The 17,301-nt window shown below is 40.9% G+C and overlaps 1 protein-coding gene across 3 annotated transcripts in view; it reads right to left on the reverse strand.

Annotated features, from left to right (window-relative positions):
* The window catches only part of KIF13B (kinesin family member 13B), a 156,344-nt gene that overhangs the window by 42,803 nt on the left and 96,240 nt on the right, over positions 1 to 17,301 (reverse strand). For all 3 annotated transcript variants that reach the window (XM_075997140.1, XM_075997139.1, XM_075997141.1), the window contains exons 19-29: positions 16,718 to 16,864; positions 15,381 to 15,530; positions 14,964 to 15,092; positions 11,424 to 11,597; positions 10,004 to 10,161; positions 8,947 to 9,079; positions 4,680 to 4,826; positions 4,032 to 4,061; positions 2,472 to 2,571; positions 1,791 to 1,917; positions 1,031 to 1,086 (exon numbers count right to left, since the gene is read on the reverse strand). In XM_075997140.1, coding sequence (XP_075853255.1) covers positions 1,031 to 1,086; positions 1,791 to 1,917; positions 2,472 to 2,571; positions 4,032 to 4,061; positions 4,680 to 4,826; positions 8,947 to 9,079; positions 10,004 to 10,161; positions 11,424 to 11,597; positions 14,964 to 15,092; positions 15,381 to 15,530; positions 16,718 to 16,864 — 1,351 coding nt within the window. The remainder of the gene's footprint in view (positions 1 to 1,030; positions 1,087 to 1,790; positions 1,918 to 2,471; positions 2,572 to 4,031; positions 4,062 to 4,679; positions 4,827 to 8,946; positions 9,080 to 10,003; positions 10,162 to 11,423; positions 11,598 to 14,963; positions 15,093 to 15,380; positions 15,531 to 16,717; positions 16,865 to 17,301) is intronic.

The following is a 17,301-nucleotide window of genomic DNA, read 5'->3' on the forward strand; positions in this document are numbered from 1 at the left end:
GAAGAAAACCACTGAGGACATCCAAGCATGTCTATTCAGAGGAGTTAATTTTAATACACAGTTCTCCTGCAGATGTTGTAGGAATTTAACTGCTGACTTTTAACTTATTTTTAGCTCCTGAATCTACCTTTCCATTTTCTATTTTTCTTCCTACAGGCAGAATTGATGTAAAATGTATCCAGACTCAAAACATTTCACATGGGGGAGGGGATCAGAAAAATGACAGTTACTCTAAAAAAAAAAAATAAGCAAGGCAGGAATGCATGGCACCAGAACTCACAGAGAAGATTGAGAAATTTATTAGATAATGCTAAGGAAACACCAAAAGAGGAAAACGTGTTACATAAGTATTGCTAGTTACTAGTCCTATCCCGAGAGATAGCTTTCCCTAGGAATTAAAGTAAATACTTTTTTTTTCTGGGGATGGAGTCTCGCTCTGTTGCCTGGGCTAGAGTGCCGTGGCATCAGCCTTGCTCACAGCAACCTCAAACTCCTGGGCTCAAGCGTCCTCCTGCCTCAGCCTCCCGAGTAGCTGGGACTACAGGCATGCGCCACCATGTCCGGCTAATTTTTCTATATACTTTTTGGTTGTCCAGCTAATTCCTTTCTATTTTTAGTAGAGACAGGATCTCGCTCTTGCTGAGGCTGGTTTCAAACTCCTGACCTCAAGCGATCCTCCTGCCTCTGCCTCCCAGAGTACTAGGATTACAGGCGTGAGCCACCGCACCTGGCCAAAGAAAATACTTTAAGTGCAGGAAAATGTTACTACCATCCTGACCTGTTGGGAGAACAGAGCATCCCATAGCACCGTGGATCGTGCATGATAAAGCAAGATTCCTTTTACTGTTACAAAAATACGACTCTCAACAAACAATTCAGTCTCTGTCAAGGACCAGAGTATGCGGGCATACGAAAGACTGACTATCTCAGGCAGACAGAATTGCCTGATGATACAGGTGGTTCGAGTCTAAGTGTCATGTGGGCACTGACTTGTCAGAGGTGAACCTTCAGAAAACGCCTCCTCACTTACCATTTAAGTCGAGGAATATAACAGGAATGTGGGTTTCCATCCCAGGCACCGGCGTCCTATAACATGAAGAGCAAATGGCATCTGCAGTCAAGCACACCTTCTCAGTCGCATGCACCTCAAAACACAGCCTGGACAGGCACCCAGAGCCCCTGCAGGGCAGTAACCACCTGGGCCACTGGTTCCAACCTCAGAGATGACACAGTCTCAGCTGTAGCTGCTGCGTCACACGTTCTGACACTCACAAGACAGACCTACCTGTTTACAGTGAAGTTCCCTTATTTAAACCTACTTTTTTAATAAAATGATATACTTAAGGGCTCCCTGTGGCTTAATTTACTGTTTTTAATTTCTATAAAGTGGCACAGAACATTTGCTGACAGGACAGTTTAAGCCAGCACCAAAACCAAAAACGCGTGGAGATGCAATTTTCTTATGACCAAACAGTCTTTTAAAGGAATGACCCAAGTCATTAACATATTAACTATTTTTTCAATGCTAAGTGCAGCAGTACTAAATATTGATTTAGGTTCTCAGAAATCTTAATGACTTTGGCCAATAACAATATTATTTAATAAAACGGTTTTCAGCTATAGTTATTCCACTCGTGAAAGTAATTTAACAGTTTCTTTAGTTCAAACAACTTTTTCCCCATACGCCATTACAAATCTTCCACTAACTGCGGCACATGCAAAATTCAAACTGAAAGCGAGTGGCTTAGTGAGCGTTCAGAACTCCAGAAGTCACCCTGGAGGGTTCATACCACTCTGCTGGGGCCCCTGGAATCCCACTGCCGGCAGAGGGGACCATGACCGCGTTCCGTTCCTCAGTTAGGGTCAACCGCATCTCCAGAAGTTGGGCTTCGCGGTCAGCATCATCCTCTGTTTTATCTAGAACATTAGAATTAGACTCAGACAGCTCACTTGCTATTTACACGTTCGTCCTGAGTACAGACTAGACTAGCCGCGCCTGTATTTCACTTATTGGCTGATGAGTGCTCAACTAATAAAAAGCTAACTCAAAGCTCGAGGGGTCAGGTGAGCCTTGCAGAGTGACTCTTGTCAGTTCATGCAAGACCCACAGTGGGACAGCACAGGAGTGACTTGGCCCAGCGTCAGATAACTCGAGCACTTTGGACAAGAAACAGTGACACCTTCCTTCAAGTTATTTTGGAGGGACAGTGTCTATGCTGTGCACTGTATTTTCTCCGTCTCTGTTGAGGGGAGCGGGGGATGGCATGGAGGGGCCTACACCCACACATTATTACAACAGGATTAATGTTCCTTTGAAAAGACATGACACAAACAAGGAGTGACACCCATGTGCTCTTGCCGTCCCCATTTCTGATGTGCTCACCCGGCTCTAACTTATGTGGCTACAAATGGGGTTAATTAATTATGCACTGATTCTGGGGGGAGGGAAATATTCGAATTGTTTTCCCTACCAGGTTTACTGACAAACTTTTGTAGCTGTTGATCCAGGTACTCCTGGCGTTTCGTTAATGCATTTAGCCATTTTCTACGAAGTCTCTCTAAATCTCGATCCTGGAAAAAAAACCCAAGGAAATCAAATTCAATACAATGTCAAGGTAACATATCTGGACCTGGTGTTCCATCTTACCTTACCCTAGGAAGCTCTGAGAGTGTAAAGCATCCTGCAATAATAGTTCTATTGCCACCACCAGTTAACTACACCCACAATTCGAGACAGCTACTCTCAGAGTCCAAATCATCATTTTCTAGAGAGAGACTGTTTTCGGTATCCAGAACCAGTTGCATCTCTAATGGCTCAGGGGTAGAACTCTAAGTACTTGCAACAAAAATCTTCTAAAAGGTCTCTTTGCTGGAAAGAAATCACAAATAGGACTCGCTAGTCTTCATATTGATGTATCTTAGAGTAATCAGAAGAACGCTTCAAGTTTCATAGCTATTGCTTTCTACATGTTTCGCTAGGCTCTTGAGGATAACATGGAAATGCTTCTCTCCTTTCCCCCCGTTTTTGTGCATTTTGGGGGCAAGTGGAGGGGGAGAGGGGGGAGGGGTTGTCATCGACAGACTAACCACTCTCCTGGCAACACCTGCGTGTAGGCCGCTCCCCGCCCCCCATTTCCTTTCCTAACGAAGTTAGGAGGCGGGTCGCTCCGTGGAATGCTGCAGATGCCGTGTGTCTGGACTTCACCAGGGCGCTCACCCAAATAGCCTCTGACATTCTTGTGGACAAGATGGAGCAACGTGCAACGCAGCTACTCGAGCGAAACCACAGAGGACTCGAATATCACATCCAAAGAACAGTGATTAACATCAGCTTAGAGAAGGTCTCCACGGCTGTGCACTCTGCACTGAGCCCCAGCTGACGCGCTGTGTTTATCAGTGAGACTTATAGGAAGGCAGACGTTTCTATCAAATTAGAATGATGCAAAACCAGGAGAGTGACTACACGGGATGACATAATCAGGCTCCAAAGAGCCCTGACAGTCCTCAGCGATGACTAACAAGATGAAACTTCACAGACATAAACAAAACCATGCAGGAGGTTAGGAAAAGGAGAGAAACGAAAAAGGGAAAAATTTTTCTATTGCAAACCCTGTACAATTCCAGGAGGTGGGGATGGAATATTTGGCTTCAAATATGCAAAATTCCTAGGGCTTGACTGAAGCTGGGAATGAGACCACTGGGACAGGGACAGTAGGCGTGTGACTCTACCCAAGCAGAGGAAAAGTCCAGGGAAGAGGACTTGGAGAAATGGAACTTCAGGGACTCTGGATGGGGAGCTCCAGGTTCCAAAGAGTCACAGATGATTTCCTGCTCATGACAAATCTTACTATATGGTTTAGGAAACAATATTCATTGCTCCCTATTTTGTTTTACTTATTTTTTAAAAAAAGCAGTATTTGAATTAAAATGAATTGTTTAATTATTAAGTGACAACTATGGCAAGATCCAGGCATGTGTAATTATGTACTTTAACCAAGCTTAACTGATGAGGTTAACAGGTGCTACATTACCTGGTAGCTGTCCATGTCTTCCTCTTCCTCCTAAGAGAAAAAAACATATTACGTAGAACCAAGATAATTATTTACCCAAAAGTCAGGCTACGCTAAACCACCGGAATCTTCCCCCACAGTTTATTGCTGTCTAATTTAATTAACATACTATTTCCACCTCCCCCTCGCCCTGAGTTTTGCAGTTGTCAGGAAGTTGGAGTAAAACCTGGAGTTTCTCATGGCAAAGTGAAGAACGCTCATTTGACCTTTTCGGGCACTGGTACAACGTTTTCCCTGCTGGGTTTATAGTCCCACTCACCAGGGAAAATCAAACACCTGCTGGCAGATAGTTTTTACAAGCCAGTAGGGGGTTTCTGCAGAGGGGTGGGGCGTGTAGAGGAGGTTAATCACCATTAGTCACTGTGGGGTCTGTGAAGGCTGAGATGTCTTAACCCTCAGCTTGCCATGCACACCAGGGCAAAACCATTAATGGTCTGGGTGCAGTGATTCCAAAAAAATTGCAATATGCTAACAACAAAAAAAAAAATTCAAAGGAAAATAGATATACTGAAAGAACTCATCACAGGAGACAGTTTTTATACAGGTTTCAAAAGACTCTCTGGTCTGGTTTTGTCTTTCACCAAGAAGGTAACAGGCATAGAAACTTACATGGAAGGTCTCGTGCGTTCTGGGGGACCTGAGCGGTCTAACTTTGACACATCCGATGCCAACAGACAATATACATTCTTCCATCAGCGGTAACGTCCCGGATTCCTGCACAGACTTCACTTCCACTTGAACCCGCCGGGACTGCCCCTGGATCACAGACAATTTTAAGAGTCTTAAATTTGGTTTCTTGATTTCCAAAAAAATTGGTTTAGAATGCCCCCTACAGGCTGATGTTGAGAAAAACATTTAACTTTGTAGATAACCATCTCGCCGTATCTTGTCGATGTTATGTACTAAAACACAAATTACAAAACTAATCAGAAAAAATATTTTGCCTTTAAGCAAGATGAAAAACAAATGTATGATTTTCATATTTTTCAATAAAAAGAAGCATTAGATGAAAACATTCTAACAAAGGAAAGCCAAATAGCTGGCCAATGGAGAAGTTCAACTTACTGATAATTAAATACAAATTAAAATAAGCATGATATACTTTTATTTTCACTTCCTAAAGTAGTAATAATCTTTTAAAAGGGCAATTTCCAATACTGCTCTATGTTTATGAAACAAACAATTTCATACATCATAGGTGGGGATTTAAATTGGTGCAAGCTTTCCACAGGGCAATGTGACTTAAAACAAAAGTATCCTTTGACCCAGCAATTCCAATTCTAGGGATCTGTTCCAATCATGCATATATATAAAGAATCTTAAAGCACTGTTAAGAATAAAAAATTATATAAAAATTAAATGAATACTGATAACTTGAGGCCAGGCTCAGTGGCTCAAGCCTGTAATCCTAGCATTCTAGGAGGCTGAAGCGGGAGGATCTCTTCAGGCCAGGAGTTTGAGACCATCCTGAGCAAGAGCAAGACCTGGTCACTATTATCTTCCACTGCTCACAAAAAGAAACAAAAAAAAAAGAAAAAAAAAGACCTGGTCACTACGAAAAAAATACCAAAATTAGATGGGCATGGTGGCACACACCTGTAGTCCTATCAGGTAGATCTCCAACTCTTCTAGGGACAAGGGTGCCCTGCTTTGAGCAATTGCCCCACCTGGGAAGAAGGGTAAGGGCGGGCACTCCAGTCCGGTGTTTTCCCACCTGTAATCCTATCCCAAGCTACTGCTACACCTGGAGGAGGAGTGGCTGCTTTAGCAATCTGGGAATTCCCCCAGCCTAGGCAGAACAGGATTTGGAAAGTGACCTAGAGTAACCTAAGGCTAATTATGATGTATTAGCTTAAATCTACATTGTGGTTCATTCTCCCTGCCACGTAGGGCTTTCAGAGAAGGAGCTCACAGACACAACCTTCAGAACACCTGTTCATCATTTGGTAACATCCCACACCTCCCAAAAGCCCTTCCCCCAGAACAGACCAATAAAAGGAAACAACTCGAGAATTCCCAGAGAGCCAGCAAGTCAGTCTGTCTCCACTCTCGGAGACAGACCTGTTTCATTTTATAATAAAAAGCTACTCGTGTGAAACTGCTTCCTGCTTGTGGTCCCTCTGTTGCTCTGGCCCTGCTTGTGATTTTTTTTTTTTTCAAGCAGGGAGCCAAAGAACTAGGATAACAGTCCGTCCGCCAAGAGGCTGGACCTGACACTGTTGTGTCTGGTCATTCTTTGGCTAAGAGCACACCAAGAACAGAGAGCAGACTGCCACACTAACAGTCCCAGCTACTCGGGAGGGTTAAGGCAGGAGGATCACTTGAGCCCAGAAGTTTCAGGTTGCTGTGAGCTGTGATGATGCCACTGCACTCTAGCCCAGGTGATAGAGTGAGACCTAGTCTCAAAAAAAAAAAAAAAAATATATATATATATATACATATATATATGTATGTATGTATGTATATAGATAGATAACTTTATACAGTGGTATGTATAATGAAACACTATTTAAAATATTGCTGCAGAAAAATACGACATATTAAAAAGAAAATTACCAAAGTCAACATATACAGTATGATCTACTTTAAAAAATAAGCAATCAGAGTTAGAAGAAAGATTATTGGAATCAGCTGCCCTAATCCCAAAATAAAAATAATTTTAAACCAAACTGGGAAAATGAAGAACTGATCAGAAAGAAGCTATTCCTTCTTAAACATGTTTTCAGAATAAATACTGTGTGACTTGGTACATACACAATGAAGTAATATTTTAAAAGAGAATTCCCGGTATTCCCAAATTACTGACTTCAAAGTTGGTTTATAAATTTTAGAAATGTAAAATAGCATTTGAAAAACGAAATTTGAATATTCAATTTCAAGTCAATTTCTCTTGCCCTCCCCTCCATCAGATTTCAGTTCCCGAGAGCTTTGCATAATCAGGAAAATCAAGTTAGCCAATCACTGACCCTATCGGGCTACCTTTGAATGGATGGGATACAGACGTCTTCTGATGTAGTATTTCTTAAGGACTACGCATAAGACGTTTTGTGGGAAAAGTGCCCCAGAAAACATTTAATAGTCCAAAATAGTTTTGTCATTTCAATTAGCTACCTTTTGTTTATTTTGTCTCAGGCAGAAAAAGACCTATTCTGAATGTGTGTCTAAAAGCGAAGGGTGAAGTATGCACTTTAAGGGAAGATTCACGATCAGGAGAGGGAAGATAAGGAGAAAAAGGACCCAGAATGACTTACTGCTCCACAGAAAAGCTTTGAAAGGTATATACTTCAACTATTAGACTGAACCCCTATTAACTGCTGATATTTGACCATTTGTTCCTACACAAACAGCAATTCTCATACGACTAAACCTAAACAGTTCTCCTCTGTTGCTTTCCTATTCAAGAACAATCCCAATTTTCAAACATATTAAACTCCAATGAGCCTGGCATTCAAGGCCATCTGAACGAGCTGCTGCAAGCTTCTGCAACCTCATAACCTCATCTTCCTGCTGTCCAAGCTCTTCCTACATGTGACTTTCCACCCAAATGGACCTAAATCACAGCCTCTGTGTCTTGCCATTTACAGAGGAAAAACCTTACCAGACTTTGCACAATTTTTCTGGCATTTAAGTGAAGATGCACACCCTTCAAAAAATGCTTTCCTGATAAACCCAATATTTTCTTTGAACATTTTAGTAACAGGTGTCAGAAAGTATGATAAATACTTAAATATTCAATTTACACTAAACCATAGGAAATTATCTGGTCTTGCCTTCTAGAGGATGAATTTCTAAGGCATCCAAGAAGATATGTGTATATATATTTTTTTAACAGATGCCCAGAAAAAGATGTTCTTCACACTCTTAAGAATTCTATTTTATGTATATATCACATGCTTTAAATTTAAACTAATCTCCTTTTTCTTTTAGTTCCTTGCCTACATGTAAATGCATTTGCTAAAGTTCATTTGCTGGGGTTAGAGAACAAGCATTTATCATCCGCCTCCTAAAACATTCAAAAATGTAAATATTTAAGAAAACATTCTCTTTCCTTTAATCGTTTTTCATATTTTGCTTCAAATGCTTCCTACATTCATTTTAGAGCTACTTTAATATTTTACTATTGTTTTAAAAGTATAGAAACTCTCATAAGATATAACAGTCTACTAAACACTGGGGTAATACAAAGCATAGCAAAAAGAATATCAAATCCTACGTGCAAATTAACATTCCCCCTCTCATTGTCAGCATGGCAGACTTGGACAGATCACAGCGTGCCTGGGTTAGTTCAGGGACTGTGCCCACTTATTTCTCTACTGATTGGATTCTTGAGTGTGTTCCTTATCTATCCAGCTGCAGTTTAACACCTCCCATGGATAGAGCACTAAGCTTTACACATCTCTCTTCATCCTCACACGAATCCTATGAAGTTGGTGTTATCACCATCTCCACGTGATGGGTGAAGGGGAGAGGTCACTGAACTTGCTCACGGATCTACAGCCAGGACACAGGAGAGCCACAGTTGAGCCCAAGCCCATTAGTCTGATGCTTATTCTCTTCGCCATGTCACATGGCTTCTCCTTGTCTTCACAGATGTTCTAATGCTATTCGATATGTTTGTTTTATGTCCTACAAATCAATTCTAAGTTTTCCTTTAAAGCTTATCTTTTACTTACCTAACCCTAACAGAAGCTGATTTTAAAATAATTATAAATAGCAGTATTTGTAACAATGAAAGAAAATACACATGAAGCAGGAGACAATTTTAATATAAGAAATGGACATGGCCAGTCTAATCATTTTTTCTGCTAAAAAGAAGCCAGTAGTGTAAGCTTTCTGACCCCAAAGACTCTAATATGAATGTTCACAATCAAGTTACCTGCCGGAGCTGGAAAATTCCTCCTGTTGGAACGTCCTTTGCAGAAATCACTTCTACAGGGCAATATTCACCATTCTCATTCTGTTCCAAGATTTGAACCCAGAATTCCAATTTCCTGGTGACTTCACTCCATCTAGGAAATAGTTGAAGTTCTTAGAAAATCACATCTTTCAATTTCAATACAGTTCACTTAGGACCCTATACCTAAGAATTAACAATGAAAATGACCTCCAGACAGAGTTCAGTGGAGTGATCTGTACTTCAACGAGTAATGTACAAGTACATTCTGGCAAATACAATGAACAGCAAAGTTAAACTAAGTATCAGAAGTAGAAATGGCTCCTTTATTTTATTCACAAAGATATAATGACAAATCTATTTCCAAGTGATTACTCAAAAACTGGGACATTCTAATCCGATGCACAGAAGCAAGTGCAGGGGCTATCTTGCCGTGCACAGCTAAAGGTAGTGCCATACACGCCTCAGCGACTCGCCAGGTATCTTTTCACATGCCTCAGTGACTCGCCAGGTATCTTTTCTCAGGTCGATGAGAGAAGCAAGATAAAAAAGTCCCAACTTTCTAATTTAGTACTCGCTAAAACTCTCTAAATGCAGAAAAGGTAAAAAGAAAAGCTGGTTCTCATTTATAAGCGGATGAAAAGTACACATGCGATTTCAGTCATTCCCTTTTAACTCTTCCTACTGAGTCAGCAAACAAGCCCACCGCTGTCCACCACGGACCCCACCCAAACAGAACCGTGATCGGAAGACACAGTAACATGAACCCCCGAGTACACCCTGATCCCCCCCTGCACAGCTGATTAGAAGCAATTCATAATGGTAAGTGACCACTCTCCGAAATTCATTTCACTGTCTCTTCTGAAATAGCTACACATCTCATCTCCTTCCATCACTCCTCACAGTTCCCTGCCCTAAGGAAGTTTAACTGTGTGATTCATGTCCCAGAGCCATCACCATCCATCCCTGGCAACACTCAGGAAATTAGTAGCAATTTTTACAAATTATAAATGGGATCAGAAGAACATCAAAAATCCACCTGTCCCGAAGACTCCGTGTTTTTGCCTGGATGATTCCCAAGTCCCACAGGGCCGGGTTTTTGCGAGGGTCATTCATTCTGTGTCCATATACTTCAATTGCCAATGCTCCTTCCGAGAGGTGCTCGATGAAATCTTCAGTGATGTTAACAGAAAACTCCTGCAACACAACAGCTAATTACAGCACAGCAAACACTTTCTGATCATCTTATGATGATCTATACCAGACATCACATACTCAATTATACCATGGGGAAGAGAAACAGACAATAGAACGTTCTAGTTACAGAGCAGTCATCTAAACACCTATGCGTGCTCAGATGGCCTAAGGTTTTTGGCTTTAAAAAAATCACTATAATTCTGAACTTTTAACCTTTTGCACTCGGATGTCGAGTGCAATTACTCTTTGAATGTAGCAATAATTTAAAATATAAAAAAATCCAAATAAATAAGTTTGTATGAAAAGAAGCTCCAGTTTTTTATTCTACTGCCATGCTTTGTAAAATCTGGGGTATTTAAAAAATTAAATTCCGAGTAGAATAAAGGAATCGAGAAAAAAGCAAGCGAGTACAAAGGGTTAAAACTCTTCACCTTGAAAGTCTAGTATGCGAGACCAATATTGTATTTTATATGTAAACAATATTTTGGGAGCTATGTTTAAAAGCATAATTATATTATTACAACAATGATCCATAATGTCTTAGAAAAGTTATCACATGCAAGAAGGCAGCAGTGGGTTGACAAAAGATCGTTCCCACTCTTTAGAAAGTTAACTGTCTCTAATAATAGCACAGAAAGGAAATGATCATTAATGCCAAAAAGACTTAATTTTTAAAAATTCTCCCAACCTGTCCATCTTTATAAGATAGAATTCCATGATGAGGATTTAGTTCTAGAACCATTTATTAAAGAAACTCATGGAATCTCCTGTCTTTGTTGGTGTCTCCTCCTCTTTCCCTCTCTCTTTAATGCACAAAAGGTAATTCTCTGATTTTCACATATTTGAAAGAGGCCTCTCTCGAAAAAAAAATGAGATGGCTCAAGTGTGGTGCAGAAGCAAAAAAGACTTTGAAACGGGACAGTTCAGATTCTGCTGGTCACTAGCCGTGGGCAAATTGACCTCTCTGAACTGGTTTTACAGCTAAAAGAAAAATTCTCCAGTCATCTGATACAAGACAGATTTCTTTTGGAGAAGAGTATGCACAGATACATACACATGCATTTGTTTTTCTTCTCATTAAAGCTAACTTTTCATCGAGGAGGAGTTAGGTGCACTCACACCTTAGTTTCTGACTCAATCCCCACTCTAAGAAACTCTGAGACATATATCGGCACAATCACTCATAGAAATACAATTTATTTTTCTGTCTTGTTTCTACACGAGCAATTTAAACGTTGACTTGGTCTAGAAAACCCACTCACGCTGCAGTGATCAAAGACGACCATGCAGTGAGGTTCCTTGCTGACGGGGGAGGAGGAGGAGGTGTCCACTTCAGGCGCCACGATCAGAGGCTCCTGCTCGTCCCAGAAGCTGTACTTGCAGAACACAAAGTGGGACAGATGCTGTGGCAACCCGGTGGCCTGGAGGATTTTAACCTGCAGTGGAAAAAAGGCTCTGTTTGTTTTGAAATCTGAAGGTTCCAAGAAGCACTTTGAGTCAGTTATGGGTTCCAGTCCTGACTCTGTCACTAACTATTGGTTTACATCGGCCAAATCAGGTGCCCTCAGACACTGTATTTCTGCTATCTGTGAAATAGCGACACACCAGTCACATGTAGTGAGAGGCCTGACCCGGGGTAACAATGACCTTGACTATACAGGTGGATGTTTTAAATCATTTAAAGACTGATGAAGAGCATTTACATTCTAGTTTCTTAGAACATAATAATCACCATCAACAATTCAAAAGAAAAAATTCTCGGCCAGGTGCGGTGGCTCACGCCTATAATCCTAGCCCTCTGGGAGGCCAAGGCAGGAGGATCATTCAAGGTCAGGAGTTCGAAACCAGCCTGAGCAAGAGTAAGACCCCGTCACTACTATAAAGAGAAAGAAATTAATTGGCCAACTAAAAATATATATAGAAAAAATTAGCCGGGCATGGTGGCGCATGCCTGTAATCCCAGCTACTCCGGAGGCTGAGTTGGCAGAAGGATCCCTTGAGCCCAGGAGTTGGAGGTTGCTGTGAGCTAGGCTGATGCCACGGCACTCTGGCACTCTACCCAGGGCAAAGAGTGAGACTCTGTCTCAAAAAACAAAAAAAAAAAAAAAAGAAAAAGAAAAAGTTCTCCAACATTAACACCATCCAATGATATGAATTTGTCTAACTGTGGGTATGTCATAAGGAGAGAACAAGATTGTTAAGTATGATCAATGAAGAACAAAATAAGTGTGTGAGTCAAGAGACAACAAATATTCAGGAAAGGGCAAAATATCTATTTCATATTTGAAAGTATAAAGAACAACAAGGTTCTCAAGTATAAAGAGAATAAGGTTCTCTACTGCAGCATTTTTGGGGAGAACTTGAAAAGCATCAGGAATGTATAACTGGAAGATCTGGAGGGGAACAAAGGGAATTGAAGATGGTTAATGTTCACCGTCCTCTGCACCAGCATTACTGAATGGCTTCCCTGTGTGCATTAGTGGGGAGAGGAGCATCTGGACTAGAGGAGTTCAGAGTTTTGTGATATGAAGCGCAATTAGAAATATGTGTCTAATCAGACCCAAATGCCCCCGAAAGAAATGCCTATAACAGATTTTTAAAGGAGCCAAATATTACTAATATTTCTTTTGGTAGACAGCATTGGGTTGATTTTTAATTTGGAATTACTGTGATAAGTTGTGATATACTAAAATTCCTCAAACTACCAAGAAAACTGAATCTGAAAGTTAAACTAAATTCTGATTTAGTAACTGATTAAACCAATTTTCACATGAGTGAGCATTAATCATAAATCACATTCTTCCCCTGGTCACTTTCTGCATGTTGCATGATTCAATCCACCTCCAGTAAATCTGTTTAATGAAAATAAATTTGAACATATGACATAAGGTCATGTAGTATTTCATTAATTACAAATACAACCTTAACATTTCAGGAAGCATTAAGAAAGACACAGGAAGTCACACAAAGCAGATGACTTTATTTTCTTCCATACGGGCACATAACGGTTGAGGAATGACTGAGAACTCCCATTATAATTCATTTTTTCCTGTGATGTCGACAAAAGTTTGCAATATCTAGACAGCAATTCCCTGACAGGCCACGAAAGACAGATTGGCTGATGCATTTAATTCCTCCAAACCAAACGAGCAATCAGCATTCTGCAATTAATTTTTAATGAAATTCACAAAGCCACCATTTTTTTCACTGAGTATTTTAAGATGTTTGTTATGTTACTTAAGGTGAGTCAATGTGGTATTTGGGAAGATCACAAGATTTTTATTTTTTTTTTGAGACAGAGTCTCGCTTTGTTGCACAGGCTAGAGTGAGTGCCGTGGCATCAGCCTAGCTCACAGCAACCTCAAACTCCTGGGCTCAAACAATCCTACTGCCTCCGCCTCCCGAGTAGCTGGGACTACAGGCATGCACCACCGTGCCCGGCTAATTTTTTTCTATATATATTAGTTGTCCAATTAATTTCTTTCTATTTATAGTAGAGACGGGGTCTCACTCTTGCTCAGGCTAGTTTCAAACTCCTGACCTCAAGCAATCCGCCCGCCTCGGCCTCCCAGAGTGCTAGGATTACAGGCGTGAGCCACCGCGCCTGGCCAGATCACAAGATTTTGGAGTTACAAAGATCTAAATAAAAATCCCTGCCTGCCACTTATTAGTTCGTGTGCTGGCACAAACTATTTATTTAAATTCGTCTTCTTAGGCTTAGTTTTCTCCTAGGCAAAATGGGAATCCTAACAGCTACCTTCCTATACTGGGGTGAGACTGACCACACCAATGAGACATGACCGAGAGCCACACAGGTGCTGAGCAGACATTCCATATGTCAAAACACACAACATTCATACTGAATCCCATCTGAAAGTCACTTTTTTCCAGTAGAAACTAATCTCAATTTTAATGTTAAAACAAATAAGAGACAGGATTTAAGCTACTGAACTCTCCTCTACAGGCAACGACTCAGGGATAAGACTGCCAGGAATGAGGAATGCCTGTGTATCTACAACACAGGTTGTTAGGATTTTTTAATTTTTTGCATACGAAAGCTAACATGACCACAAGGTGTCAGAATACCACAGACTTCAATTTGCAGCTGTTCCAGACAGTGGGAGCAAGGAACGTCAGCAGGCACTGATGCTGTTTGGTGTTTTGAAATACACTAACTTTACTAGATTATCAATGAATATACTAACGCTAACATGTGCATTGTTTTCATTATGGAAAATTAAATCCAAAATTCTTTTATGAGCTAGTGAGACTCATCACCGTGATACCTTGTCTCCAGGCTGATTTCTTTTGTTTTTCCATCAGAATTTTGTTTATAGTCATGCAGTTTACTCGTCCTCATCCTTTATACATAAAAAGCTATTACATGCCAGAATATGGTCTCTAAAAGCCATTCCCCACTGAAAGGAATCAGGTTCCTTGCAGAAGGATGGCTGATTCCAGGTCTAGGATGTCATAACAACAGAAAGCGAGGAGGCAATCGCAGTCTCTGAGGGTGAGAGTTACGTCAACAGGACTCCAGAGTCCCCTTGAAGTGGCTTCCACCAGCCGAAGATGGGAACATTTGCACTTTAACACACACAGTGTGCACAGTGGGTCAAAACACAAATATGTGTAAGTCCGAGTTCATAACAATGTTAAGACTAATGACCAAAAAAGCCTCACTGGTCGGTTTTTTAAAAAATCAATTCATTTTTCAAAAAATAATATTTATCACCTAAAGACACACCATCCTCAAAAATCAGCCCCCCTTTGAGTACTTCCAAAACGCAGCCGGGACTTACCATGCAGACCAGCTTGTTCTCCTGGGCCTCCTTCTCGAAGGAGACGTCCGCGGCCTCCTCGCCCCCCGCGAGTCTCTCCCCGACGTCGCCACTGATGCGCATCACCTCCACGTGCAGCCGCCCCGCCACCTGCAGCAACGGGAAGGCAGAAACGTTGGTCCAGATTGGGTTCGCGACCCTGGAGAGGACCTCTCTGTTTTAGAGTCAAGTCGTGGGGTCAGTGGCACGTGAGGACTCAGAAGCCCAGTGTCTAGCACGTACTCTCCCATCTCTGTACCTGGAGGAGCCACCACACAGCCCTGCGGAATCACACACCATCTGTCATCACCGATGGAAAACAGTCACAACAAGACACCGTCACCGCCCTACTGTTTCTGGAACCATCCTCTGCAGGAAACGAGGCAGGAGGAGACCAACCTCTCCTTTCTGGTTGACGATAGGGACGGCATATTGTAACTTGACGTCGTAGAAAAGGGACTCGAGGAAGACGTTGGCCACCCCGATGAGACTGTGGTTTTCCTGCTCATCGTAGAACGGATCGGCGCGCTTGAAGTAAGAGCGTATCACCTGTAAGGACAGTCGGAACACACGACTTCAGAAAAATCGCTTAAAATGAATGCATTCGGCCTACTGCTTTGTGATGTCCTCTAAGTCACTAAACTTCACTTTCATTATCCCAACACGCTTGTAGTCTTCAGAATTTTTTCCTAAAATACAGAAAAAAAATTAGAAAAAATTCTAGATTTTATTTAAAAAATTAAGTTTTTGCTGAAGTACAATGTGACAGGTCATTACTTTCAGTATTTCTTCTCCTTTACTCGGAAATCTTGCCACAAAATAAAGAAATGACGTATATTGACTAGAAAAAGGAGAGTGTATAAACTACACTCCATTTTTCTTTTAGGGAAAAGCGTCATTCGTGTCTATTCCATTTGTTCCTACCCAAATCATAGGACACATGGCTGGTAATAGAACACAAGCCCCTCAGAGGAGAGTGGCAGGCTTTTTTGGGTATTTTTCATTGTTGTCTTATTTTTGAGTGGAAATAGAGGAATTTAGTAACAAAATGAGAGTTTTTAAGCAAAAATGTCACCTAAGACGACATTTTTATTGATGACAATCTGGAAAAAGAAACATTTTTACAAAACAAGAGGCTAAGGAAATAAACAACTTTGCAGAAACAGGACCAGCAGTATTGAAATCATGTAAAAACATACATAACACATATTTCTATTTTAAATACGTGCAAGTACATGGCTGACATAAATGAGAAAACCTGCAACTAGAGGAGAGAGTGCTAGTACATAGGTCTACGGCACCTGCGTTAGGATCAAACCACCTTCAAAAATATGTTCTTATATAGTGTAAATATTAACGTACCACTGATGTTCAATCTAAAAAACATATTGTAGGTTTATTATCTGCAAGGTTAGAGGGGCTGAGAAAGGGGAAGAGAAGAGGCCCGCCTCTGTCCGAGGGTAGTTCCCACAGCAGCATGAGACACACACACAAAGCACAGAGCTCTGCTAGAAATCCAAAGGACAAAAATGAGAAGAAAAAAGAAGATAACCAGACAGACAGGCTATTAAAATTCCTAATTTGCTAAACAATTTAGAGGATTAAAGTAAATTTTGCTCTAGGTATAGTATTACAATTTTGGAAAGAGAACAACTGTCCCCCAGAATGGCTCGGCTCATTCTAGGTTGGCACTTCTATGGCTACTGGCTATAAATGGTTTTTAAAAAATAACTTACTGGGGTATCTTCTTCACACTCTTTCCATTCCTGATAAAGGTCTCGCATATCCAGTAACCTGTTGTCCAGTTTTTCCAAAGACCAAATCTGCTTCCCTTTTCCTTTTCTTCTCACCTGGATCGCAGGTTCACTGAGAAGAGAACCTCGCTGCAAAGACAGCAAGAGTGACCTCGTCACAACACGGCTGGGAGGTCAGAGCGGAACATTCCAGACCTACCAGGCAAATGTCATCACACCAATACTCAAACAGTCATCATTCTTTAAGCTGTTGATTACTTAAGGGTCAGCTTATATTTAAATTTTGACTGCAGTTGGATATAAATTTAAATTTAAGACCCAAAAGACTAGACCATGTTTAATGGAAAGTCAAAATAAAAATGTTTTATCGGGCTATCATACGACCACAGAGCATCAAGGACAGAGAGAATCCTAAGCACCAAACAGCAAGGGAAAATTTGCAGGGCGTTTGGGGAGGAAACTAATTTTTATCTTTCAAAAGTGCAAATTTTTAATTTTTTTTGAATGGCTAGTATCTTCGTAGGGTACAAAACATGGAATGCTTAAAAGAATAAACTGAAAAGTGT

The sequence above is a fragment of the Microcebus murinus genome, chromosome 24, assembly GCF_040939455.1.
Source record: "Microcebus murinus isolate Inina chromosome 24, M.murinus_Inina_mat1.0, whole genome shotgun sequence".
Classification (NCBI taxonomy): Eukaryota; Metazoa; Chordata; class Mammalia; order Primates; family Cheirogaleidae; genus Microcebus; species Microcebus murinus.